Raw genomic sequence first — 26,841 nt, 5'->3', positions numbered from 1 at the left:
CGCCTTGCACCCAGCGGCTGACCCAGCGTAGAGTGGCTCGCCCCGCCCACGGTTGCCCTGGCAACCGCGCCGCGCTCTGCCTGTCTGGGTTGCTCGGCCCCGCCCAATGGCCGTGCGTACGTGCGTCGTCTCTATGGTGGCGGCGGATTCGCAGGGACCGAAGGATTCCCGGAGTCAGGCAAGCGACCCTGGGGTTGCGGGTGTGACCTCTGGCCGGGGGCTTCGGGGAGCCAGCTGAGAGAAGAAGAGTCTGGGGGCTACCCTGCTTCATCTGCCCTCGCTCGGGCGCTTGGGGCCATCGGGTCCTGTGCCATCACCGTTCCTCCTCTGGGATTCCCCCATCGCCCCTTTGACTCAGCCCTGGGGCTCCCCTTTCCCGTTCCCCAAGACGTCCCCACGCCAGACTCCCCTATTGCCGTCCTTGGGTTCCCCATCACATCCTGACCTACTCCAGTGGTCTCCTTCAGTGCCTCATGACCGCATCCCCCATTCCTCCCGCAGGAATCACCACTGTCGTGTTTCCGGGGCGCCTGTGATTCGGGCCTTTCTCCGCTAGGATGTTCCGCCGGGAGCGCTCTATTCCCCTTCGATGTTCGGCTGCAGCCCTGTGCAACAACCTCAGTGTGCTGCAGGTACCCTCCCGCAACCTCACACATTTTGGGGTAGTCCATGGACCCAGCGCCCAGCTTCTCAGCGCTGCTCCTGAGGGTGTGCCCTTGGCCCAGCGCCAGCTCCACGCTAAGGAGGGAGCTGGAGTGAGCCCTCCACTTATCACCCAGGTGAGGCATAGGCTTGAGAGTGGTGTTGCTGAACCCAGTCCTCATCTCTGTCCTTCCTCTCCAAGCCTCAAGGAATAGGCCTTCCCTAACCCTCTGATTTTTCACTCTTTTGAGTCCTCCTATCCTCCACTCTGACCACTTCTTCCCACTCTGGGCCACTTCCCTTTAGGTCCATTGGTGTGTCCTCCCCTTCCGAGTGTTGCTGGTACTCACCTCACATCGAGGAATACAGGTAAGGAGAGCTTCCTACCCTCCCCCACTATAGTCTTCTCAACTCTTCCCCCAGGCCCCTAAACACTTCCCCAGTTGCCTCTAAACACTTCCAAACTTGTCACGTTTAGCCCATTCTTCCTTATTTCTCATCTTCATTCCTTCCATCTTTTCTGATTCCCAAGTGCCATCTCCAATACCTGCCCTTTTACTAGCTGTATGACCTCAGGCAATTTAGTTAACTTCTCAGAGCCTCAGTGTCCTGAGATGGGAATAAAAGTAGTGCCTGCCTCCCAGAGTTGTTTTTGAGGATTAAATGGGCTAAGGCTAACATGAGTATGTGAAATACTCAGCATAGCTCAGCAAAGGTCAGCTGGATTGTGCCCCCATCCTTGCTCTTGTCTTCCAGATGTATGAGTCAGATGGCTCTGTCATGGTCTATTGGCACGCACTGGACTCTGGAGATGTGTCTCCAGGTACCTGCAGGACTGAGTGGGATGGGGGTACGCAGTGTTTGGTGGGGCCGGAGGAGGTGCTATTTCTAATAGTTTTCCCTTTTCATACTCAGTACAGGCTGTGTTTGCCCGAGGAATTGCTTCCAGTGGCCACTTCATCTGTGTGGGTGAGGGGGCCAAAGGCAGGGCATTGGGGGGTGCTGGGGTATAGGGGTGTGGGCTTTGGCCAGGAGGATGCTGAAGGTTTGAGGGAATTTTTGAGGGTTAGAGGGAAGGGTGGGAGTGAAGGGGGCTCTTATAGAGACTCCAGAAAGCCACGGAGGGCTTCAGAAGGGCAGGATAAGACAGAATAACGGTAGTCAATGGAGGAGTAGAGCTGTTGGAGCAGTGACTGGTGGTTTTGTTACAAAGGTTTCTGGGTTGGAGGGAGTGCTATGTGGGTGGTTGGAGACTCGGGAGGATCAGGAAACCATCAGTGGGGCACTGGTTCCGCAGGAACGTGGTCGGGCCGGGTACTGGTATTTGACATCCCAGCCAAGGGTCCCAACATTGTCCTGAGTGAAGAGCTGGCTGGGCACCAGACATCAGTCACAGACATTGCGACCGAGCCTGCCCAGGGACAGGTGAGTGGATTCCCCCTACCAATTCCAGTGAGCCTGGGAGCCTTCCCACTTTGGTAGACAGCAGACCTGGGTTTAAGTCTTGACTCCACCGCTAAGCAGTTGGATCACTTTGGGGACATTGCTGCCCTTTCCCAGGTTTCAGCAACCTCAAGTCCAGTGATGAAGACTGATTTTCCATTTACATGTCATTTAATAGTTCATGAACACTTTTCAATACTGGTGTGAATTGAAGAGTTGGGACAGATGGTGTCTAAGATGCTTTCCAACTCTAACATGTGCAGCCTCCTTTTCTGGACTTGGGCAAGTCCTACCTATTCAGGCCCACCTCCAGTGCTACTCTCTTCGGGAAGCCATCCCCCTATTCCTGCTCCCACTGATCTCCCTTGGCTGAGCCCTGAATTGGTACTATCCTCAAAGACAACTCTTGTCTCCCTAATTGGATTACAAACCTCTTGATAATGGGGTATGTATGTTCTAATTCATATCCTCCACTGCACCTGACCCAGGGCTGGGCCCAGAGGCTATGTTGGTTGCCTGGGGTTGGAGGTTTCAAGAGGCCTGGACTCTAGTCATGACTGTGACTGGCTCATTGCAAGACCTCCAGATCATAACACTGTGGTCTCAGCTTCATCATCCATCCAGTAAGGACAATTATATACCCTGCCCCTCACACATGGTTTGTCGGGTCAGGGGGAGTGAGACTCTAAGGAATGCAAGGGAGGCACTTTATGCATCCTGAGGGAACCCCCACATTCAGCTGGTGAGGGCTCCACATTTTGCCCTTTCCCTGGACAGGCAAAGATGCAAATGCTGCCTCCCTTCCCCCCTGCCCTGTATACAGGACCCAGCAGTGGAGGAAGGGAAGGACTGATCCCGCTTTTCTCCTCAGGACTGCATGGCTGACATGGTGACGGCAGATGACTCAGGCTTGCTGTGTGTCTGGCGGTCAGGGCCTGAATTCAAATTAATGACCCAAATTCCAGGATTTGGGTAGGTGAAGCAGAAGGGGGCTGATGCCTTCCTGAGGGGTCAGAGGAAAATAAAGTGGGTTATCACCCTTGCAGGGTCCCGTGCCCTGCCGTGCAGCTGTGGCATGGGACAGTAGCCGCAGGCTACGGGGATGGGCAAGTGCGTCTCTATGAGGCCAGTACGGGAACTCTGCACGTCCAGATCAGCGCCCACGCCCGGGCCATCTGTGCCCTGGACTTGGCTCCCGAGGTGGGCAAGGTCAGTCTCCCCCTCCATCCCTATATACCTGTGTTCCTGGTACTGGGGTGTTGAGAGGAACTCCACAGGCTTGTCTGCTACTCAGTGGAGCCCTCTCCCTGGGCACCTGGGCCAGGCACTCCAGCCTATACACGTCCCCTGTCAGCACGTGCCAATGCCCCCATCCTACCACCTTTTTTTTTTTTTTTTATAGCTTCTCTCTGCAGCCGAGGACACCTTTGTACACATCTGGAAGCTGAGTAGAAGCCCAAAGACTGGCCACACTGAGGTGTGTGTTGTGGGAGGAGTGGAAAAGGGGGGCCCAAGCCTGAGGCGGCAGGCCCTGAGCAGCCCTCCTCTCCCCCAGGTGGAGCACTGTCATGCTGAGTGTGTACCTGACACCCAGGTGTGTGGTGCCCGATTCTGTGACCCTGCTGGCAGCTCCTTTGCTGTGACTGGCTATGACCTTGCTGAGATCCTGAGATTCAGCAGCGTGTGAGAGAAGAGCAGCCCGCCTTTCTCCCTGTGGGATTTATAAAGTACCCCTGCACCCAGCCCTTGTCTGATTACTCAGTATCACAGTCATACTTCACGACTACCGGTCAACTAAACTCCAGAGATGAAGGGATGAGGCAGGCCCAGACCAAGTGGAGAGGCAACCTGTCCTCAAGAACCAGGTGAGGGCTGCTGTTAAATAACTTTAATGGTTGATGTGAGAGTCACAAGGGAGGTGCACTCCCTCCCAAGGCTCTTCAGTGCCATCCTCAAAGCTGGTTAGTGCAGGGAGGTAGGGCAGGATTGGTTCCAGTTTTCTCCCAGGAAGGGTTTTAGGGGGTCCCAGCCAGTCCCAGGAATGAGCCCCTCAGCACCCTGGCAACCACAACCGAAGAGGGGCTTCTGCTCCCCCCTCCGCAGCCTACCCCAGCCCAGCAGAGGAAGGGGAGGCCACACTGGCCAACCTGCTGCTGACAGCGCCGCATCCTGAGCCCAGCTGCACACAGGTCATCTCTTCCTCTGGCCAGATCCTGTTGCCAGCACCTTTCTCTCTCATACTGGCGACTGGAGCCAAGTGCGGGGCGGGCCTTTGGTGAAGAGGCCTCTGGACCTTGGGGATTGCTGCTGCGGGAGAGGGGCAACCGAGCGGGAAGCCCCAGGGGAGTGGTCTGGGGGGACAGCGTCCAGGGAGAATGTTCGGGGTCGCCCCCAGGGCATGGGGTGGGTCCGAGCTGGGGCTGGGGCCACTGAGGCAGGTGAGCAGGGGTTAGGCAGGGCAGGCTGTTCTGTAAACATTGCTAGCCAGGGTGGGGGTGTCTCCAGCCTTGCGCCCTCCCTCTGGGCCAGGATGTCTGTCACTGCTGCGATGTCATCCAGCGGCTCAATAGCTGTGACACCAGGAAGGGGTTGAGGGGAGGGGGCCGGTCAGAGCTTAGGCCTCAGGCCTGCCCAGCCCTGATCATCACCTGTCACTGTAATAGGAGGAAAGCAAAGCCCGGATCTCAGCCGAGATTGTGTTATCCTGCAGGAGAAGCCCCTCACCTGGGCCCCCTGGAGCCACGGGCTCTGATAAAACTATGGGATACAGTGTGCAGCGGGGATGGAGATGAGGGGGTGGGCAGAAGTGGGTGAAAAAAATCAAGAAAGAGGAGGAAAATGAAAGCAGTGCCAGGCAAGTGAAGGGTCAGAGGAAGAGACAGGAATCCACATGCAGAGAGGGAAACAAGAGAAGAAGAAATTAGGAAAGAAATCCATGAAATGAATCTGGCTCTTTGGGGGTTTGTTTGGAACTTTGGTGGAGATGGCTGTAAGGGCTGGAGAAGAGAAACAAGGACAAAAGGACTGAGAGGACCTTGGGTTCCCAGAACTCTGCCTCAGCCGATTGCTTTCTCCGTTTCCATTGTCTGAGCTCCCTTGAAGGCCCCAACCCACTTCCCATCAGGTTCCCGTAGTGTACTTTCACTCACCCATCTCATGGTACAAGGACCCCTGCTTGGCCAGTACTTGGGGTGGTTTCCGGGGAGCAGGGGTTTCAATCTTCATGATTTCATCACAGCACTGCTTCCACTGACCTGAAGGGAGAGCAAGGCCTGGGGTGGGAGGAGGAACACCGAAGGGCCAGGCCATCCTCTCCCCTGCTACGTTCCTCTTTCTGGAAATAGAGGCCTTTGATAAAAATAAGCCCCATCCCTCCCAAAGGTTCAAACCAGCCCCCTCCTCTTACTCATGTCAAAGAAAAGCTGCCACAGAGCCTCCATCCAGCTGTGCAGGGCTCCTCGACTCTCTGTCTGAAGGGTGTGTGTCACCTCGTCCTCCCCATAGCGGTTACTGATGCTCAGGGTGAAGGGCCGGCCTGCAGCCTGGTCCAGCTCCCCTGCCCGCACTCGAGTCTCCTGAAGGAGAAAGAAGGGGCCTGCTTCCACCTTCACCTTGGTCACAGAAGTCAGCAGTGGTATCAGACAGGCTTGCTCATCCCTGCCTTAGAAGGAGGAGCTGGTTAGGTCTCTCATTTGCCTCCTATCGAGCAGAGCCGGAAGGAATGGCAGGAAAGGACTGGGGATGAGATACAGCATCCTCAGGAAAGAAGAACAGACAGAGACAAGGAAAGAGGGATTGAGTGGGGCACGGAAGGCACGGAGGGGGGAGAGCAGGAATGCTGAGGCCTAATGTCCCTCAGTACTTTCATAAAAGTCGGCAGGAAAGCCAGCAAAAGGGCTCAGAAATCAAGAGGGGTCACTGGACTTGGGTTGGGAGAGAAAGCCGGGAAAGGGTGAAGAAGATGCAGACTGGAATCTGAGGGAAAAGGCAGAAAGAGGATGAAAATCCTAAACTGACCGTGGGACCCTCTTTGTGGGACTTGGCAGAGGCTGAAGCTGGTGAGAAGAGCCTTTTCCAGTGACGCCAGTGAGTACATTCCCGGCCCTGAAGCTGGGTGTAGTGCTCTTAGGAGCAGCTGGCTAGACTTCCATCTCTCTGCACCCACCCTCCTGGGACCCGAAGGAGACGCTCCTGGGGCCTGGCACCTGGTAGCTTCACCGCCAAGGGACCCATCACCTTGTTGATGGCAATAGTAAACAACGGCTCTTCCCCAGTGTCTGCGTCTTCGGGTTGCCGGTAACAGAAGAGGCTTGTGCCTTTCAGGACTCCATGCACTCGCGCCCAGTCCTGCAGCTCCCCAGCTTGCTGCATAAATGACTCAAGGTTTCCTGGGGGAATCACACCCCCAACACCCTTCTTCCCATTCCCCCAATGACAGTCTGCTCCTTTCTGCCCACCCTTGTGTCTGATCCTCCTGTCTTCTTGCCGTAACCCTCCGTCCTCCACCCAGATCTTGATTTTTCAATAGTCCTTCGGTGCCTAGATGATCCAACTCTCCTTTGCCTTCTCCATGTTCCCTTCTACACCTCAGGGCCCCTCACCTGCACCCTGAGGGTACCATTTGCGGTAGGCTGAGTCATGCAGAGAGGCTGAGCCACCAGGCGGCAACACACGCTACCATAAAGGGGAAGCCAGGCAGGGTTCTCCTCTGGGGGACAGGAAGCGCAGGGTAAGGGTGGGGCATGAGAAGGGACCATCCAACAGCCCCTCTTACTGTCCAGCGTCTCCGCCCCTCCACAACACATACTCACCATGGCTGGCGAGGGTGAGGTCGTGTGTGCGGAACCCATCTTGCACTGCCACCAGGGTGAGCGTCGTGTGAGCCAAGAGGTGGTAACGAGGACCACTGCAGGACAGACAGACAAGTGGGCCTCAGCCCAGGATGGGCGTCCTCGACGGCAGGCGCTCTGAGGGTGGAGCAGACCTGCCCCATTGTTCAGGTTGTCCCACAGAAAACTAGCTTGCCTCCCCCACAGGGGTGGGAACATTGACCGAACTTCTGCTAAGTGTCGCGTCCTGTGCTTTATATGTTATCCCACTGTATTCCCACGACAGCCTTGGGAGATAGGTGGCATTGTTTCGTCAATAGATGAGACAGCTTGAGGCTTACAGAAGTTAAGAAATTTGCCCATAATTTATAGTTGGTAGGTGGTGGAGCCGGAATTTGACCTCCTGTCTGTCCCCAAAGGTAGCAAAGTCACTGCCCTAGAGCGTCTTAAACTGCTTCTCAGAGACCCAGTGTTTCCACTCGGTGCTTCCAGGCGCCACTAGGCAACCCTGCAGGACCCAGGCTACTTTGCTCCAACCAGGGCACTTGTTCTGTCAACATAAGATGCATTTGCTGCTGCAAAAAACGGAAGACCCCTGAACTTAGCTCTCCCTGCATTCCTCCTGGTCCTCTCGGTTGACTTGGGCCCAGCTCCAGGGCACAGGCCAGGGTGCCCCCCAGCTGTGTGGCCTGCTCATTCATGTAGGGCTGCACGCTGTGGCAGAGGCGCAAAGGAGGTCTGCGTTCTCAACACAGCTCAGAGGCCACCCGTAGCCAGGACATACGCAGCTGAGGGCAGTGGGGGGGATATAGGGCCTTACCCCACAGCCGGGGTGGGGAGCAAAATGGGACTGCTCCCCGAACCCCCAGCACTCTCCAGCGATGCCCGGACACGCCTCCCTGAGGAGCGGCCTAGGGAGCTGCTGAGTTTGGTTGCAAGCCTCTTGGGGGCTCCAGCCAGGGCCCCCTCCTCTTCCATGCAGGCCCCATACAGCTCCAGTCGCAGTTCAAAGTCTGGCCCTGCCTCGGTGCTATAGGAGTGTGGGAGGAAGAGAGGAGGCTGGCCCTGGGGAAGTCCGGGGAGGCATGAGGGGATGGGTGGGGGTGGAAGATGGAGGTGGTGCAAGTATAGGACAGCTCCCCAGGTGAGGCCCATCTTCCTTCCTCCCCTGCAGCTCCATCCAAGGACTGGAGCAGAGTGGAGAAAGGAGGGAGCCACAGGGACGAGGCACTCACAAGAGCACGTTGTTCTGAAAGGAGATGTCTGTGAGGGTCCTGTCCACCAGGATCATCTCTGTGTCCTGAATGTGTTCCCCTAGCTGCAGTAGCAGGAACACAGCCCAGCGGTGCAGGTCTGGGGACAGAGGCCCAAACTGGTAAAGACAGTGCCCCACAGGAGCCTCCAACCTCAGGTCACTCCCCTCAATTTGTCCCAGCATGTGTGGAACTCACCGCCTTTGTTCTTGAAATATTCTGTGTCCTTCCACATGAGTGGAATCCGGAGGTCTGAGGGGCAGAGGGGCAGGAAGAGATGTTGAGACAGGGCAGGAGATCTTGTGGTTGGGCAAGGAATGCCAGCGGCTGGGGGGAAGGGGGGAAGGGGGGTTCTGTGCCTCTTACCAGAGATGCAGACGCGGCCTCGGCAAGGGGAGCGCTCAGCAGGCGGCCCACTGTCAGAAGGCCTGTGGGCAAATCACAGTATCCTGGCCTGGCCTCTAGACATTACTCCCCTCCCCCTGCCACCCCATCCGGTTCCCAAGGGCTCTAGAATGCCTGCAGCCCAGGGCCTAGCCCCCAGGTCCCCAGCCAGGGCAGGGCTGAGGGACTGTTAGAGCTGTCACTTGAACCCAGGGCTTTGCTGGGCTTGGGGACACTAGAGGCACATTAGCTCACAGGCAGTACAAGCTCCAGGCTCCTCGCCCTCCAAGCACCCTCTCTGCCCTTCTCCCCCAGACCCCTGCCAGGCACAAGTGAGGCTTGAGGGAACAGGTGCCTGCAGAGAGACTCCTCAGGGCTCTTCTCCACTAGACCCCAGACTTGGAATTTGCAGACTTTCTTTTTAACAATAGGGGAGGCTTTTCTTCAACCTATTATCACTTCTTTGATATAGGAGGGTACTGGGTCAGTCGGAAAATCAAGAACCCAAGTAAAGAACATCTGTGTTCCATCTGCCACAAACCTCTCTCTTCCCTCCTCCTCAGCTTTGATTTCTCCTCTACCGTCCCTGGGTAGGCTGAGCCTTCCCAGTACCCCAAGTTCCTTAGCCCCCACTGCAGGGCCTCAGACACCTGGCCTTTCTCCCCTCCCCTCCCTTCAACAGGACTCATCAAGCACGTGTCTCTGCTAAGGTGACAGCCAGCTTTGCCATACAAATTCATAATGCCACTAATGTAATTAGCAACTTAGTAGGACCTTAAGCTAGATGTGGCACTGAGAGCAATGCATTTAGTTGTCAGTGATTTGGGGTGTACTTCACCCCACACTGTGTAGGCTGTGTGGGGACTTGGGCAGGGCAGAGCCTGTTGATGGCTGCCTCTCAGGAGACAGCCAATTCACATTAGGAACTGCCCCCCTGTCTGCTTGCCCGTTAGCTTTGTGGAGAAGCCACAAAGGTTATCTGACTTCCCCTGGGGGCTTCATGGGTGAGCTCTGGAGGGCTCCGGGCAACCTCTCCTTGTGGCAGCCTTCATGGCAGAACTGAGATGGGCATCATGCCAGTGAGTGGCTGCGACTTTGTCCCCACTCAGCCTTGTGGGGTCAAACAGGCTTACTTTGCCAGAAGCCAGTTTTCCAAATGACAGTTTACCAAAAGTGGCCAATTCTCAGGATGATAAACTTGCCAGGTATTGTCTCCAACATTTTAGTTTTACCAGAGCATCACCTCAACCATTTCACTGCAACTTTGTCAGATCAGCAGCATCTAATGTCAGTGTAGCTGGTGTTTCACATCCAAAGCTGACCTCTTTTAAAATACATGATCTAATTTATGTGAATGGGTAGGTGTTCCTTTAAACATTTTTTTATTATTTCCTTTCTTAAGCACTGCTCGTGATGGTGAACCTCAGGTACGCTATTGTCAGTTTGTGGTAAATTGGCCATCTGGTGAATTGACTTCGAGAAAATCAGCTTTCCAGAAGCCAGCCAGCCTGCCTCATCAGACCACAGGCAGGGCTTAGCAAATTAGCACTTTCACATTATAACCCCTCAGCCTGCCAGCCTTGCACCAGATACACTGGCTTTCCTGAATCCAGCCCTAGTTACTCCCTAGTGCCCCTTTGGGCAGCACACTGTGGTGATAAAGACCAAGGGGTCTCCCAGGCTTCTGACGGGGCTTCATGGGGAAGTCATCTTCAGGGTGATCCACGCGTCGAACATACACACCCTGCACCACTACCCGCCGTAAGGCCTGCCTCCCCCGTGCTCACCGCCGGCCTGTCTTCCCCAGCACCTGCGCCTCCTTACGCCGCTGCAGCTCGCCCATGTAGCTGAGGATGCGGCTGTTGCACACCAGCAGGCTCTTGGTGGCCTCCAGAGCCTGTTCTCTCTGCGAGCAGGCCGCCAGTAGCTTGCAGGCCCCTTCCCTCATGCGGATCTCATGGTCTAGCTTTCTCTGCAACTCTGTGTCCTAGACAGAGTGGGGAAAAGGATGAGAAGGAAATGTCAGCTGGAGACAGGCTGAAGCACCCTCCGGTCCCCAAGCGGGCTGTGGCCCAGGAGAAACTAAGAAACTTATGTTTCAGACACCTCAACCCCAGCTGCCCAATAATAACCAGAGAAGCTTTATAAAAATACAGATGTCCTCATGCATTTGATGGTAGGAGTATAAATTCCTTCAGCGTCTTTTGAGCACAATTTGGAAAAATCTATTAAACTGGAAATTCACATATCCTCTAATCCAGCTATTCAATATCTAGGAGTTTATCCTACAAATTTGGTTACACATGTGAGCAAAGTCATATTCATTGCAACATTGTTTTAAAACACCAAGATTAAAAGTCCTTCATTCAGGCATTGGTTAAATAAGTTACAGCATTTCTCTGGAATATGGAATATTGCAGACATTAAAGACTGAGGTAGACATATATATGCAGACATGAAATAATCTTCAAAACGTATGAAGTGAGGGGGTGCCTGGGGGCTCAGTCGTTTAAGCATCTGACTCTTGATTCTGGTTCAGGTCATCATCTCAGGGTTCTGAGACTGAGCCCTATGTCAGGCTCTGTGCTCAGCGAGGAGTCTGCTTGGAATTCTCCCTCTGTCCTTCCGCCTGCTTGTGCTTGCACAGGCTCGCTTGCTCTCTCTCTCCCTCCCTCTCTCCAAAAAAAAAATAAAAAATAAAAAGTAAAAATAATGGTATGCATGCTGTAATACTGTTTTACTCTCTTTTCTCACTTCATATATATATGAATAAAATAGAGGTTGTAGGCCTGGGTGCCAAGGAATGGAAAACAGATCTATACTATTTTGTTTTTTAACATATACCTTTCTTTACTACTGTACTATTGGAAATTGTGCTACCTTTTTTTTTTTTTTTTAGAGAGGGAGAGAGAGTGGGCGGAGAGGGAGAGAGAGACTCTCAAGCAGGCTCACACCCAGCGGGGAGCCCCATGTGGGGCTGGCTCTCATAACCCTGAGATCATGACCTGAGCCAGAATCAAGAGTCAGACACTTAAACGACTGAGTCACTCAGGCACCCCTTGTGTTACCTTTTTAAAAAATTAAATCTTCTCAGTTAAATGCATGTGCATACACACACACACACACACACACACATTACCAGGCTCTACTTCAGACTTGCATAAGAATCTCTAAGAATTAAGTGTGTACATTTTTTTGAAAATTCCCCAAGTGATTCTGAGGTGTAGCCAGGGCCAAGAACCACCAACTAAAGAAAAGGGACCATCCTCGTTTACCCAAAGACTCAAGTGATGGGTGGGGGGGCATCTAGTTGGCAAGGGATCTGTGAAGAAGGAGCATACCCCCTATAGAGTTCACCCATACTTCACAGAACCCTGTACACACTCCACATTAGGGGCTCTGCCACCTGCTGGCCCTCTCAGCTTGGGAAGTTGAGGACAGAGGCAAAGATTAGGGATGGGAAGGCAGGTGGGGCAGGAGATCAGGAGTGAGGGGCTAAATAGGCTGTGCATACGGGTGGGGGGGGGGGGTTAGGCACTGAGAGAGGCACCAGGATTCTTGGGAACATTCACTCAGAAAGAGCTCTGAGGTCTTGGCAGAGAGTGGAGGGCAAGAGTTCTGGTTTGACATAAAACAAACCTGGGTCTGAGTCAGTCCTGCCAGTCTTGAGAAGCTGGGAAGAGACTTATTTAAAATTTACTCAACCTCCCTAAGACTTGGTTTCTCCCTAAAATGAGATTGGAAATAGTCCGCACACACTAGGGTTGTGAGGATTCAGTAAGCCAGGAATGTAAAGCACTTAGCACAGCGCCCAGCACATGGTACACATGACTGGTGAGGATGCTTTTTCAAAATGACGCTACTTTGGCAGAAGTAGCATTCACCCCACAAATCCTGGAGCGTTCCTGTGCTGTCTGAGGGCCCACATTTAAAACCCAGCCGGGCGGTGAGGGCTGCAGACGCTAATGGCTGCACCAGAAATGCCGTACCATGGCATAAACACGCTCACAGGAGACAGACCCTGTCTGCTTCTGGCTGAGGCGATGGGGAAGGCTTCAGAAAGGAGGGGGAAGACTAACTGCATTACAGTGTGAGATTAGTTTGAGAGGAAGCCCAGGTGGAGGCACCAGGCTGGAAGAGGGGGGTGAATGTGATCACCCAAAACCTGTCTTCTCCCTCACACCAGCTCTCACACTGTGCACTTGCTTCTGTCCCTGGTGGCTCCAGCCTTCAAGTCTCCAAGACCTGAACACCCTAAATTCCTGCTTTCAAAAGCCTTGTGCAGCCTCCCTGCACACTCTTCCTCCACAATTTATTTCCTGGGCCACCACCAGGCTAGGCCTGACTTTCATCACCCCTCTCCCAGTTTCTCTTCCCGGCCCTTCAGAAGTAGGCCAACCAGGTCCTTATGCCCCCTCCACCAGGAAGCCCTCCCGGACTACACAGCTCCCGCCACCCCTCTATGTCTGTGTGCAGCAAGGTCCCACCTCAGCTAAGCTTTCCTGCTTGCCAACCCCCATCCCATTCTGCATCCAGCTTCAGCCACAAACAGCAGGGTCGGATGAGAGAAGGGGGGAGGGTGGGGACAGAGAAGCGTGCTCAAGCCCTCTCCTGGCTAGTCTCTTTGTCCGGGCCCCAGCACTCACGGATCCTTCCCTAGCCCTGTCCATTGCGCTTGAGGCACCAACGCTGGCGGCGCGCTGGGTCCTGGGAGTCGCAAGTGCCCCCGCCCGCCCTGCCCCAGGCGCTCAGGGCGCCGGTGACATCAGCTCCCAACTGCCGCGAGAGCAGTCGAGGGGCTCCAGGGCGCAGGCAGTCCCTCCCTGTGCCTGGCGGGGCTAGGCTCCGGGCTCGGGGCAGCAGAACCACGAGATCCATTCGTGTGCAACATTGCCTCGCGGAGCTCCCACGTCGCCCTGGAAAAGGCTTTGGCCTTGGTGCCGCTAGAGCTGCAGGAGGCTGGAGGCCCCTCCTGCATTGCGGTTGCCCTCCAAGGTGACCCCTTGCCCAGGAGCGTGGGGGAGGGAGGAGAGTGTGTAAATTGGAAAAGCTGGGGCCGTGGAAAAAGTCTCCTGGCTCAGCCTGGATGAGTCGAACACCCCTGCTACCACCCCCCACCCCAGTCTGGCCCCAAATCCACTCTCCCACAGCTCCAGGGAGGAGAGGGCCCTAGAAATCCTGGCTCCCACCCTTTGGGCAGAGCATTTCAGGAATCCTGGCACTGCTTCTAGATCCCTGTGTTTTGTCCCCTTCTTGCCACCCCAGGGATAGCTTCTTGCCCCCCCTCCCCACCCACACACCCCTTTCTCCTGAAGTAGGCAGTGTTTTCACCAGACTCTCCTGGGAAAGAGCCCAGAGTTGGATGTCAGCAGGACTTGGGTCAAGGCCCAAGGGGCTGAAGGACGATGAGTCATGGGCAGAAGCCCAGCACACATTAGGCCCTCCGTGGATGTCTTTTCCTGTCCCTCCCTCCCATTCTTTTCTGTCCCTGACTTACTGCTCTGCTTCTCATCACCTCTGTTCCCTTCAGAATCTCCACTGGGGCTAAATCCAAATCCTGGCTTGGGAATTTGACTAGCTGTGAGAACTTAGCCTCTGGAGACTGTTTGTAAACGGGGGAGTGTCCCACCTCCTTCATAGTATTGTTTGAGAATTAAGTGAGAAAGTCTAATCGCTACCCTGGCCCAGCACATATTTAAAAACAACCTTTCTCTCACTCCCACCTTCCCTTTACTTGCAGTTTAAGTTGCTTCCTTCAGAAGGTCTTAGATTTACTCTGCCATGACTACCTCTCTTGCCAATCTCTGAAGTATCAGTGGATCTCTCTCTTGAGTGGGGAGTGGGGGGAGGGGACTGCTGAGTTTGGTGGAGAGAGAACACAGCATCCTCAGCCTGTACCCTAGCTGAAGGAGAGGTGACCAAAGTGAAATCTAAGCCCTCTCCTCTGTTCCAGAACTTGGATAGACCTCTGATGAAGAAAAATTACATGGGGGGGGGGGGGCACAGGAGAGCAGAGAGGATGCTTAATTTAAACATTTAAATACCTAGACCAGCTCTGTTCAATACTATCTCCTGCAATGATGGAAACATTCCACAGCCATCTTGAAATGTGGCTAGAGCAACCAAGGAATTGTTTATTTCATTTTAATTAACTAAATTATACATTTAAGTAGCCACATGTAACTAGTAACCTGGACAGTGCAGAGGAACAGGTTTTATCCCATGTGCTAATACAGGACAATAGATAGTATCAGAGTCGCAACAGGTTCATTAAGCACCTTTCTGCATATTAGAAAAAGGTAACCCTCTCTAGGCAAACAAGTTAGATAAAGGTGTCCCCTCCCGATAGAGCCCGAAACCAGGCTGGGACTCCTGCCTCTGGCTGGTGCCCTTGTGAAGGAAACAACCTGCACAACTTGTGCCAAGGAAGTGCTGAGAAAGATTTCGAGTCCACGTCTGGGCTTGCTGGTCAAGAGCGCCGGGGTTGACTAGCAGTGTCTACTATGGTCCAGGGAGTGGGGGCCAGGGCTGAGAGAGGCAACACTTGCAATAAATTGCCATTCCTGATCTGGACTCTTTACAGTCCGCCTCTGACCTTCCTCAGCAGCAAACTCTTGCCTTGTCCAGGCGGTCACTTCCATAGCTTCCTTCACCTGCCCCCTCTCAGTAAATGGCCACATCACCCAGCTTGGCCATACCTGGGAATCATCCCAGAGCTCTCTCTTTGCCATGAGGCCAATCCATCCGTGTCCAGTACTCATGGCCAACCCATCAACAAGCCCCGTCAGATCTACCACCACCATTTGAAATCCACGCCCTTCTCTGTCTCCACCATGCACTTCCATCCACACCACCAGGTTCACTCCCCTAAGGCCATAACAACTTCCTATCTGGTGGTCTTCTGCGATCTCTCTTGTCAACTCTCCTCTCTCCCACCTGCCACACCTACCTAGCCTATTCACCACAGAAGCCATTATTTTAAAACATTAGGTGAGTTGTTCCCCTGCTTAAAACCTTTGGGTGGGCCAACATCACACCTAGAGTAAAAGGCCTTGTGTAAGGCCTTCATCTGGGCTCTGCCCATGATCTCAGCCCCAACTCCTATGTTCCAGCCACACTGGAACTGGAACACAGCCTCGTTTAAGAGCCTCTGCCCTTGCTATGCCCTCTAGTTGGAAATCCCTTCCTCCAGTCTTCACATATCTTCATATCTTTCTGGTCTCAGCTCATGATCTCATCAGAGAGGCCTTCTCTGACCTCCACACTGAATGCTGCCTTCCCTGATGTGTGTTACATCCCCATTTTTATCATCATTTCACTACGGGAGATAATTTCTATGTTTGCGTGTTTATTGTGTTCCCCCAGTTGAATGGGCCTTTCCTGTCTGGTTCACTGAGGTATCATCCCATGGTCTAGGAAGGAGCTCGACATATGGGAGCTGTTCAATAAAAGTGTTTAAGAATAAATAAATGAATAAACAGCACCCTGCCACCTCCAGGGCCATCAGATCCTTACATCCCGTCACAGAGTCCCCTTCTCCTTCTCTAGCAAGGCCATATCCTTCCTGCAAACCTCTCTTACACTGAAGTCCTCTCTTCTTCCCACACCTAAAAGGACCCCTCAGGCCCAAAACACATATCCACACCCACCCCCAGAGCTTTCAGAAATAGGTGTAAAGACCCTTTTTCCAACAGAATGCTCTGGTTGGCAGAATTGAGCATAGGTCCACACACAGCACTTAACGCAAGATACACGGGACCACCTGTCCCCTCTCCCCACTTGGAGCAGGCCCCCCCCTCCCTCCTCAGCCCCGGCAGGGATGGGCAGGGCACAAACTGAGGCTGGGTTGCATGCAGAGGAGGTGTACTCTGGGGGTGGGGGCGTTACCTCCAGGCTGAGCGCCATCTGCCGAATGTAGAGCATATTCAGGTCCTCCAGGATGTGCAATCTGTCCTGCATCTCTGTGCCCCCAGTGCCCCTTCCCTTGTGGACCCCTCCAGAGGGGGGGTGCTGGGCAGGCACCGCGCTGCTCCACAATTCCTCCTCCCGCTGCTCCCCTGGTCTTGAAAGAGGTGGGCAGAGGGCAGAGGCTGCCCCCGTCCCTCTGCACTCCTGTTACACCCCTCTGGCTGCGGTGACAAACCTTCCTTGCCTACCACTCACTGTTCCAGGGCCCTGGTGGGAGCCAGGCATGGGAGGAAAGGAAAGCGAGGTGAGTAAGAGCAGGGTCCCAGGAAAGGAGGCCAGCTGCAGAGGGGGCTCTGGGCACAGAGTGTCCAGTCTTGCTTTGGTGGCAGCTGTTCTCCCAGCTGTGGAAGAAAAAGGCCCTTTCATTCCGACTCTGGCCCCTCCCCAGCCCCCGCCCACATCCCGGGCCCGGCGGACAGAGAAACTGTGTGCGGGTAGGGCCTGAGGGGCAGGCACAGCTGGAAGGGGGCAGGGCGGGGACGCCTCAGGCTGATTTTACAGAGTTGTGGGGTTTGGCAGGAGGTCGGAGCCTTCGGAGAGGGGTTCTCACTCGCAGAAGGATGGAGCTGAGTACCTGCGGGGAGAGTGAGCCCAGGGAGCGGGACAAAGGGGTAAATTCGGCCCAACCCCCAGGGCCACCTCTTCCAACTTGGGGCCCTTCTCCAGCCCGCCCCACCCTGGGCTCACAATTACCTCGCTTTTCCAGCAGAAGGGAGGTGTGGGAGGGAGAAAGGCAGGGGTGTGCCTGTCTGCTGCGGCCCCCGCTCCCCTCTGCGGGCCCCTTCCCTTCCAGACAGGAAACCAGCCCCGATTCCCAGCCAGCTGCAGCTTTGCAACCTCCCCCCCCCCCCAACCTCCAACCCGGGCCCACGGAGTCACACTTCTCTCGGCGGCCGGCGGGCCCTGCGACTCCGCCCCGGCTCCTCTGCTCCAGCCCCTCAGGCCCGACTTATCCCGGGGGCGGCCCCAGCCCACAGGCCCCTCCTCCTGGTCCCCGGGCTTCGCCTCTCCCTCCCCCACGCTGGCCCCGCACGGGGTTGCTGGTAAGGGACCCGACTAAGCCCCTCTCCCCCAGGTCCTCTAGCTTCTGAGTCAGAAAAGGCCCAGGACACCAGGACGTGGCTGTGAAAAGGCCTTTGTTCTGGGCAGGCTGGGGGGAAAGGGCAGAAGCCAGGCGTGGAATCCCGGCCCGGAGGGAGAGGGGGGCGGGAGGAAGGCCCCCTCACTTAACCCTTTCCAGGCCCAGCAGGGTAAGAGAGCTGACCTCGGGACAGCCTCTTTGCTGTCGCTACTCGCCTTCTCAGTCCTAGCTCAGGCCCACACCTTTCAGCAACTCCCAGGTCTCCACCGGGAGTAACAGGTAGGGCTCGGACCGGGCAAGGGGTAGAGCGGTGGGCCGGGGGAGGAAACTGTCAGACTAGAGGCGGGACTTCAAAGTTCTGGTGTGGTAAATAACCCAAATCGTTAAAAGGGACCCCCCCCCCCGCACACACTCGGCCCTTCAGGGGCACACAGGAGCAGTTGGGGAGGGCTTCAGCGAAGTGGTCAGACGGGGCCTAGAAGTCCAGTTGATGATGAAGGCTGTCCCAGACGGCTGAGACAGGTTGTGACATGGGGCCGGCGGCCGGGGAAGAAGCGGGCGCCCCGGCCGAGTCCGAGCGGACGGGGGCCCGCCTACCTGCCCACCGCCCTGACGGGGATGCCCGGGAGGGGTCGGGTCCAGGCATATTTTGGGAATCGAGCCTGCGGACCCTTACAGTGAAGCCAACCCGGAGTTTTTCCAGGCAGAGGCAAGTCATCCCAACTGGTCAGGGAGTGTCTGAGCTTTCTGAGAGGGGTCCGATGAACTTTCAGACGGTCCGCGCCTCGCTTCTGAAGTCAACAACAACCGGTTTGTACCCGAACCGCGGCGTCTCCGCCCCTCGGCGTGAGCGCGGGCGGGGACGGGGGGCCGAGGCAGCCTGGGCTGCGGGAGCCAGGGAAGGGGAAGGAAGGCAGGGACGCGGGGCTCACCTCGGGCGGGTCGCTGAAGAGGCTGAGTCGGAAGCGGCCGCGTTTGAACTCCATCTCCAGGGCGGAGCCCCTGGCCACGGTGACCCGGCTCCGGTGGTTTCGCGAGAACATGCTGACGGCCCCGCGCCTTTACCTGCTCGGTGTGTTCCCTGAGCCGCCCGGCTGTGTCTGGTCTCGTCCGCTTCTGTCCCTCGACGCCCGCCCGCCGGTCGGGCCGGGAATCTCCGCAGCCCCGTTCCCAAACTCCGCCCCCGGAGACGACACCTGAGCCGGGCAGGGCGCGGCACCCTCCTTCTCCACGCCCGCCAAAGGCTCGGCCGGCCCGGCCAGTCCCGGGGCGCCAAGCAGGCCTGACCCGACAACCCGACAGCCAGGCACCCTACACTTCTCGAGCACTGCGGGGGAGCATCATCCGGTCGCGCCCCAGTCTCAGGCGCCTCACCTGGGCAAGGGGGCGGGTCCAGGGAAGCCCCGCCCCACCAGCCGCCCCCACCTGGCAAGCCGCACTCCCTCCGCGCGGAAAATCCCTTGGCCACAGGGATAGCCGCGTGGCACACTGCGGTTCTGGCTGGGCCCTGGGACCGCGCCCAGTTGCGCCCCAAAGCAGCTTCCGAAGTGCTCATTTCAACTTCCTGCAGTCCCAAATGTCCCTTCTTCGTCCCCCTCCCGCTTTAAGTTCCCCACTCACGGCCACCTGCCCATCCACCCACTTCGTGGGGCAGTGCTTAAGCACGTCTTGGAATCCCGTTCTGTCACTAAGCGTGGAGCCTTGACCCAGTCATTGAACTTTCTGAGCTTCTGTTTTTCTCACCGGTTCAATGGGGCATATAGTGATTATCTCCATCCCTCAGGTTGCTATGAGGATTACATACGAGAATGGGTGTAAAATGCCCAGCACAGTGCTGACATAAAACAAGTGCCCCATAAGTGGAGCTATGAAGATAAAGAAGCAGGTGCAGCACCTTATGCCCTTGGATGGGGCACAGGTGATCTCAGCTCCCTGGACCCAGACCTTAAGTGTCTTAAGAGGGTGCGTTGATCATTGACCTCAATATTGACTATTTTTCAGCTGCTGCTGGATGGCCAAGACAAGATTACCACTCAGTTTGTGCAGAAAAGGGCGCTCTCCTCGCCCCCACAGAGCCTAGTGAAAGAGAAGGAAATGGCAGAATATTAGCTTGCTGACCACACTGGGGAGTCTTCTGGGGACTCCAGAACTTACTGAAGAGAACTTGAGAGACAGTGAAGCTCCTTCATAGCAGATGGGCTGGAGCCAGAGAAATACTTGCCTTTAGCTTTAGAGACATTAGAATTGTTCTGCTATGGCAAATTACTCAGTGTTCTAAGGAACCTGACTTAAAATTACTTCAGCAAAAGGAGAAATTTATTGTCTTAAGGAACTAAAATGTCCCGAGGTCAGGCTTTAGAGGTGGCTTGACCCAGGCATTCCACGTCACAATGATCCTGTCTCTTCCCTTCATCTAGCTCTACTTGGTTCCATGTTGGCTTTACCCTCCACAGCATAGCATTGCCAAAAATTCTGGGTCTGTATCTTTTCAGGGGAAAAGACAGCACCTGTTTCCTGAACTTCCTACACATGTCTTGGAGTCACTATGGGCCATCTGGGATCTTTTATCCAACCTTTGTAGTCAGAGGGGTCGCCTATGGCTAGGGGGGGATTCTGTGTGCCAGTTAACCAGGCCTGGGTCACCTGCCCAGTCCTGAAGACCAGTTGGAACCTACTGAGCTGGGAGAGGAGAGAAGGGAGAGGTAGTTTCCCAAAAACTGTTCCCGTACTACCACCAGAAGGTGAGGGAATGGAGGCTGCACAGGAAGAACAGCAAACAGCCTTGACATACAAAATCACATGGAGAAGGGAGTTCTTCTCGTCCGTAGGAAAGGTAGATCAAAAAATTTTATAAAATCGGTGGCCTCTGAGATAAACTTCAAAGGATGGGTGAGGAGGAGGAGGAAGGGGAAAGGCTTTGTTTCTTTTCTTTTCCTCCCTCCCTCCCTTCCTTCCGTCCTAGTAAACTCTACCCCCAACATGGGGCTCAAACTCATGACCCCAAGATGAAGAGTCACATGCTCCAGTGACTGAGCCAGCCAGGCCCCTTGGAATTGTTAATTCTTCAAATATCTCTTGTCACTTCTCCTAACTGTAAGCTCCCCAGGGAGGAACAGTCTGTCTTGTCCACTGCTTCATGCCCAGTGTCTGGCACATAGGAAGTACTCAGTCAACCATCAGTGAAGTAAATGAACACAGGAAATGCCTCAAGGAAACATGCAGATTTCAGAGCACCTGACTGGGATGAGCCCTGCTGTTGGACTAAAAGGGTTCATTTCAAACACTTTTTTTTTTAGCAACAGAATGTGTTTTTTTGTTTTTTGTTTTTTTCCAAATGAAATCTCACCTGGAATATGTGAAATAGAATCAGCTGCTGTGATGGAAGCAGGGCTGGAGCTTCAAGCATTGTCCTCTCCACAGGCCCTCAGCTGTGGCCCACAGGCTCTCGGGAAGGGTTTGGAAGCCCCTGACAAGAAGTGGAAGAATGGAAGGTGTTTGGAAAGGAAATAGAGCTCAAATCCTGCCTGAAAATTTGGACTCCACGTGACTGAAGATTTTGCAAAAGAAGCGGCACAGCTAGAGTTGTATTTTAGAGATTACAATCTGGCAGCCTTTTGCATAAATCAGTTGGAGGAGGTTGCGACTGGGGTCAGGGAAGCCGATGGACACTGTTGTTCATGACTGAGAGTGGAGAAACAAGGGTCAACAGTTCTGTGGATTTATTTATTTTTAAAATTAAATTCCTTTTTGAAGATACACATACAGTTAAAAAAATACCACTCCTAATTGTACCATTCAAATATAATATAAAGTAAAAAAATAAGAATAAAGGCATGCCTTCCCCACCATCAAAGGAAAGCCCTGAGACATTTGGTGCCATGGTGTACTGAAGCCCCACACAGGCTCATAAGAGACAACTGCTGAATTTTCCAGAACTATGCATTCCAGGTGTTAAACACAGCTTTAATTAAAAATTGAATCTAAAAACTCACAATTAAATAAATTATACGTAAGCAAAGGTGATAAATACTCAAAACGCATCACTTCCTAATTATTTCACTGTGTTTTCCTATTATTTCTTGAGGTGATTTGCATCAATAGCATCTGTATAGTGGAAATGCTAGGTAACCGTGAGCTATTGCATCTCGTGCTAAGTTCCTGGGTTCCATCATGTCACGTTTGAAATTGGGCGTGGTGGGAGCAGTTACACAACAGAAACAGGTGAACACTAAAAATCAGGGCTGTTTTTTTTCTTTTCCCCTGGGGAGCTTTTGTTAAAAATTTACCAGCATACCACTGGCTTGCTACATGATCTTTCCCACTTTTTCCTTTGCTTATGTATGTATCTCTGTCGCTCCAGCTAGGAAGTAGATATTTGGAAAAGGAGCTGTTGGTCACCCAGTGTTCAAATCATCTTCCTGTTTCTGCATGGTCCCCTACTGTGGACAATATTGGTAGGCTGAGGTTCTACCCTCTTTATGGCAACTGGAGGTCATTCCTCCTCTCTCCCACTTCTTCACAGCCCAGGGGTAAGCACTTGGCCTAAGCCAACCAATTGGAATGCTCCCAACTGGACTTTGAATCTTGAAAAAGTGACAAGACCCAGGGAGAGTTCATGATAGAATTATCGCACCTGCAGTCCATGAAGGGCGGGTGGTTGTGCCAGCAGCGAAATCCTCATGAGCAGGTTACTGTGGTGTGACTGGTGTAGCCTCCGTGTAACCTCAGCCACATGTTCCTACTTCCTGGCCTCTCTTGGTTCCCACCCCTTATCAAAGGAAAGTACAAGATGAGCCCAAAACATTTTGTAGTGCTAGGAAGTAAAAAAGTCCTCAAAGCATGATGGAGATATGTTAAAAGGACACAGAAATCATCTTAAAGAAATGCCCACATTTCTTTAAGCATCAAGATAAATAATGATAGTAATGGACTACAACCCATTGACTGAAATAGGAAACCACAATGATACAAAAAAATACATATGTAACGGAATGTAAGAGGAGAAAGCTCCTCTTCACAGTAGCATGCCCACTAATATATGTATATGGAATAATGGAAGTAGAAAGATTCCATTGGCAATTATTACAGTACTGTCGATTCGTACAGTATTCATCAATGGATACTAAGCCCGGTGGGTGGAGGTTTGATGGGGAACAGGATATCAGAGTAGTTTCAGAGTATTTCCCCAGAAAATAGCTCATTAATTACAAAAGTGAAAATGGTGACTTTACAGTGGGGAAAACCGGCAGACACAACCTTGACCAGGTGATCAAGGTTAGCTTCATCAGCGGTGCCCCCTGATGTAGATACACTGAGAAGAACACAGCAGAGTCATTTTTGTGTAGTACTCCTGCCAACAATTATGAGTCAAGACATGAGCAAACACCAGATGGATCCAGGCTGGGGGACATCCGAAGGAATCAAAGGCCTGTACTTTTTTTTTTTAAGATTTTATTTTAAGTAATCTCTACACCCAATGTGGGGCTCGAACTTCCAACCCCGAGATCGGGAGTTGCACGCTGTACAGATTGAGCCAGCCAGGTGTCCCCAAAGGCCTGTACTTCTTAAAACTGTCAAGGTCATGAAAGATAGGGAAAGGGTAAGTAAATGTTCCACATTAAAGCAGATCCAAAGAGACATGACAAGGGAATGTACTGCATGATTCTGGATTCGGATCCTGGGCTAGAAAGGAAAAGGAGACACTGGGCAGCTGGTGAAACTTGAATGGGGGTCTGTGGGTTGGATGGTCATGCTCTATCAATGTTAATTTCCTGACTGGGACTGTTGCACAAAGGTTATAGAACAGAGTACTTGTTTTGAGGAAATACACAGTGATATATTTAGGGGTGAAATGGCATCATGTCTGCAACTTTGTCTCAGATTGATCAGAAAAGGAATAATGATAATGAGGGGAAGGGGTAATAGTAAATGTTAACAATTGCAGAATCTGATTTTAGGAAGCAAAAGAGTTCTTTGTATTCTTCCTGCAACTTTTCTATATGTTTGCAATTATTTCTAAATAAATTATATTTTAAAAATAAGGCTAAGAACTCTTTCAGGAGAATAAAGTTCTTCCTTTTAGCCTACAAACATGCTCAAACCTCTTCCACTCTAAACAAAGCAAAAACAAAACAAAACAAAATAATGAAGTCAGAGGCTACTTGCTGTTGCCACTTCCTCCCTGCTGGGCATCAGGATGTTGAGGAAACACCACTGGACCTGGTGTCAGGAAGCCTCTGTTGGAGGCTGGCTCTGCCACTCCCTAACTATGTGACTTTGGCCAAATCATTTAACCTCTCTGAGCCTCAGTTTCTTCATGAGGGAACAACAGTATCTCTCTTACGGAGCTGCCGTGGGGCTCAAGGGAGAGAAGGGATATGAAAGCAGGTTATAAGCTATAATGTTTGACAAACACTAGCTGCAGGTGATCCCTCACTTTAACTCCTGATGACGCAGCACTGTTGCCTGCTAGACGGCATCCTCCTCTCGGAGCTCAGCCTGCCCTCTGCAGGACAGTACACAAGTGATCATTAGCCCTTGTCTACCGATACTCTCCGCCCTTCGTGCTTTTCTTGCCTCTCTCTTGACTTCTTCTTCTCAACCCTGCCTGGCCGCTCTGCCTCCCTGTCCAGGACAGGTGCTCACTCACGTCTGTTCCTGGTCCTTTCCTCTTCATCTTTTTGTTCATTCTGGAATGTCTCATCTATTCCCATACCTTTGGGGGCACCTCTGTTATTATGCCGATGACGCCCCCACTCACACCTTTCGCACTGGCTTCTGCGGTCAGTATTCCATCTCTGTCTGGGCATCCCCGCAGGTACTTCGAATTCACCCAGGGCAACACTAACTGACTTGCTTCTCCTCCTGTGTTCTCTTTCTTATTTAACAAACCACGCTCCCTCTAAATACTTGGGCTAGAAATGCACAAGTCATTTCTTAGGGGTGCCTGGGTGGCTCAGTCTGTTGAGCGGCTGCCTTTGGCTCAGGTCATGATCCCAGGGTCCTGGGATCTAGCCCCGCATCAGGCTCCCTGAGAGCCTGCTTCTCCCTCTCCCTCTGCCTGCCACTCCCCCTGCATGTACTCTGTCAAATAAATTAAAATCTTTTTTAAAAAAAGTCATTTATTATTTTTGTTGTTGTCATTTGCTTATTGAACATCTACTATTTTCCAGATACTAGGTGCTTTGCATTTTTTTTTTTTTAAGATTTTATTTATTTACTTGACAGAGAGAGACACAGTGAGAGAGGGAACACAAGCAGGGGGAGAGGGAGAAGAAGGCTTCCTGTGGAGCAGGGAGCCTAATGCGGGGCTCGATCCCAGGACCCAGGGATCATGACCTGAGTTGAAGGCAGACGCTTAACGACTGAGCCACCCAGGCGCCCCTGTGCTTTGCATTCTTGATTTGCTTTTTCCCCTGAAAGAGCCCTCTAAAGTAGATCCTATTTCCTTCCATCCTACAAGGCTGAAATCTAGGGTTCAGAGAGCTTAAATAACTTTTGAGTTCAAGGTTATACAGCTAATAAATATGGGAAATGGGTTTTTACAATAGGCTTGTCTGACTCCAAAGTTCATTCTGTTAATCTTAATCATTATATAACATTGACTTCTTCCTGAATTCCCATATATAATTTCGTTGATTCCTTTTAATTTTGTCACTGAAATGTCTCTTGAATCAGTTCTTTCTTTGTTCATTAATGCTACCTTTTTCAGACACTGATATTGTACATATTTAAATGTATGTATATAGGTGGTACATTTTTTAATTATAAATGTGATATATACTGGCTGTTAAGAAAATTCATTACAGATCTAGGTAGTGGAAGTTCCCCAACCCCAACAACTTTTTTTTAAGTAGGCTCCATGCCCATCGTGGGGTTTGAACTCAGGACCCCAAGATCAAGAGTCACATGCTCCACTGACTGAGCCAGCCAGGGGCCCCTCTCCAACCCCAGCTTCTAAAGATAACCACATTAAGGTGTAGTATATATTCCTCAATTTTTTCGGTGTATATAGAAGCATATTACACTTTTTAAATGGCATCACATCATATTGAAACTCACCTTTCTTATTTCATATATCAGCACATACAGATCTATCTCATTGTTGTTCTTTTTTTTCCCCCCAGAGGGAAAGAGCCCACATTCACAAGAGCAGGGGGGCTGGGCAGAGAGAGAGAATCCCAAGCAGGCTCCACTCCCAGCGCAGAGCCTAGGAGGAACTTGATCACATGACTCAGAGAGCATGACCTGAGCCGACCTCAAGAGACAGACAGACCCTTAACCAACTGAGCCCCACCCAGGAGCACCCCCCCCCGCCCTTTTTTAATTTATTTATTTGAGAGAGAGAGAGAGAGAGAGAGAGCACACGAGTGCAAGGGGCAGAGGGGAGGGAGAGAGAGACTCTCCAGCAGACTCTGCCCTGAGCACTGGGGGGGGGGGGGGGGGGGGGGGGGGGGGGGGGTGGCAAACGCGCACCAGGATCCAAGAGCACAACCTGAGCCAAAGCAAAAGGCCCACGCTTAACTGACTGTGCCACCCAGGCACCCCACCCCCTTCTTTTTTAAATTAGGTAAAATCGACACATGCTTTATACAAAGTTCAAAAGGCACAAAGGTGTATATTATGAAAAATAAGTCTCCCTTCACCCTTGTTCCCCAGTCACCCATCAGAAATGATGCCACTAGTTTCTTGGGTAACATTCAGAGGCCTCATGCCTTTGACGAGCAACATAGCTGCCCATTGTATGGATGTACCAAATCCATGCACCAAATTATCTTGGTGTTTCATTAGAGGGACGCTTAGATTGTTTCCACCGCTATTACCCACAGGATCTAAATTCCATATCAGTCTTATCAATTACTTATCACTCTTAACTTTTGTTAGCAATATAGTGTTCCAGATTGTATAGATGCACCATATTCATTAGATTGTATAGATGCACCATATTCATTTATCCATTTCTCTACTGAAGAGGTTAGGCTTAAATACCGTTCCTCTGCTCCTAGGACACTTACACTATTAAGCACTTCTGCCATTTTGCCCGCAATGCAGTTTCCTCCGTACTCCTCCACTGCACTGTGAGCTCCTCAAAAGCAGGGGAAAGTGTTCCTATTCCTCTTTGTATCCTCATAGCCTAAAACCCCGAATTTGGTCCAGAGTATACATTCACCACGTTTGAGTGCAATAATAATTGAATTGCCCGCGCTGAGTTCTGGAATCGAGTGCCGGGAGGTGGAGCGAG

At 52.6% G+C, this 26,841-nt stretch overlaps 2 protein-coding genes across 10 annotated transcripts; one reads left to right on the top strand and one right to left on the bottom strand.

The window, feature by feature from the left end:
* Nucleotides 1–101: 101 nt before the first annotated feature.
* On the top strand, nucleotides 102–3,827 carry WDR54 (WD repeat domain 54). Of its 2 annotated transcripts, none has more exons than XM_035001260.1 (10): nucleotides 102–178; nucleotides 502–779; nucleotides 949–1,011; nucleotides 1,399–1,465; nucleotides 1,558–1,611; nucleotides 1,940–2,067; nucleotides 2,957–3,057; nucleotides 3,132–3,294; nucleotides 3,488–3,562; nucleotides 3,641–3,827. In XM_035001260.1, exons 2-10 carry the CDS (start codon nucleotides 558–560, stop codon nucleotides 3,770–3,772), a joined length of 1,005 nt encoding a protein of 334 aa, XP_034857151.1. In that variant the 5' UTR covers nucleotides 102–178; nucleotides 502–557; the 3' UTR covers nucleotides 3,773–3,827. The 2 variants fall into 2 exon arrangements, with proteins under 2 accessions (XP_034857151.1, XP_034857152.1); XM_035001261.1 differs by having other exon boundaries at nucleotides 104–178; nucleotides 502–632.
* RTKN (rhotekin) lies at nucleotides 3,007–18,785 on the bottom strand. Of its 8 annotated transcripts, none has more exons than XM_035001252.1 (13): nucleotides 17,213–17,304; nucleotides 16,439–17,093; nucleotides 10,339–10,538; nucleotides 8,534–8,595; nucleotides 8,366–8,419; nucleotides 8,150–8,267; nucleotides 7,735–7,944; nucleotides 6,897–6,991; nucleotides 6,687–6,793; nucleotides 6,322–6,450; nucleotides 5,492–5,660; nucleotides 5,235–5,339; nucleotides 3,957–4,655 (listed from the first exon to the last, which is right to left on the bottom strand). In XM_035001252.1, exons 2-13 carry the CDS (start codon nucleotides 16,508–16,510, stop codon nucleotides 4,321–4,323), a joined length of 1,656 nt encoding a protein of 551 aa, XP_034857143.1. In that variant the 5' UTR covers nucleotides 16,511–17,093; nucleotides 17,213–17,304; the 3' UTR covers nucleotides 3,957–4,320. The 8 variants fall into 8 exon arrangements, with proteins under 8 accessions (XP_034857149.1, XP_034857143.1, XP_034857145.1 ...); XM_035001254.1 differs by having other exon boundaries at nucleotides 16,439–16,860; XM_035001258.1 differs by lacking the exons at nucleotides 3,957–4,655; nucleotides 16,439–17,093; nucleotides 17,213–17,304 and adding exons at nucleotides 3,007–3,088; nucleotides 18,533–18,785.
* Between the last annotated feature and the right edge of the window lie 8,056 nt (nucleotides 18,786–26,841).

Source organism: Mirounga leonina, unplaced genomic scaffold (assembly GCF_011800145.1).
Source record: "Mirounga leonina isolate KUSES-001 unplaced genomic scaffold, KU_Mleo_1.0 Mir_125, whole genome shotgun sequence".
Taxonomy (NCBI): domain Eukaryota; kingdom Metazoa; phylum Chordata; class Mammalia; order Carnivora; family Phocidae; genus Mirounga; species Mirounga leonina.
Note: the sequence above shows the minus strand (reverse complement) of the source record. Positions and strands in the feature narration are given on the sequence as shown.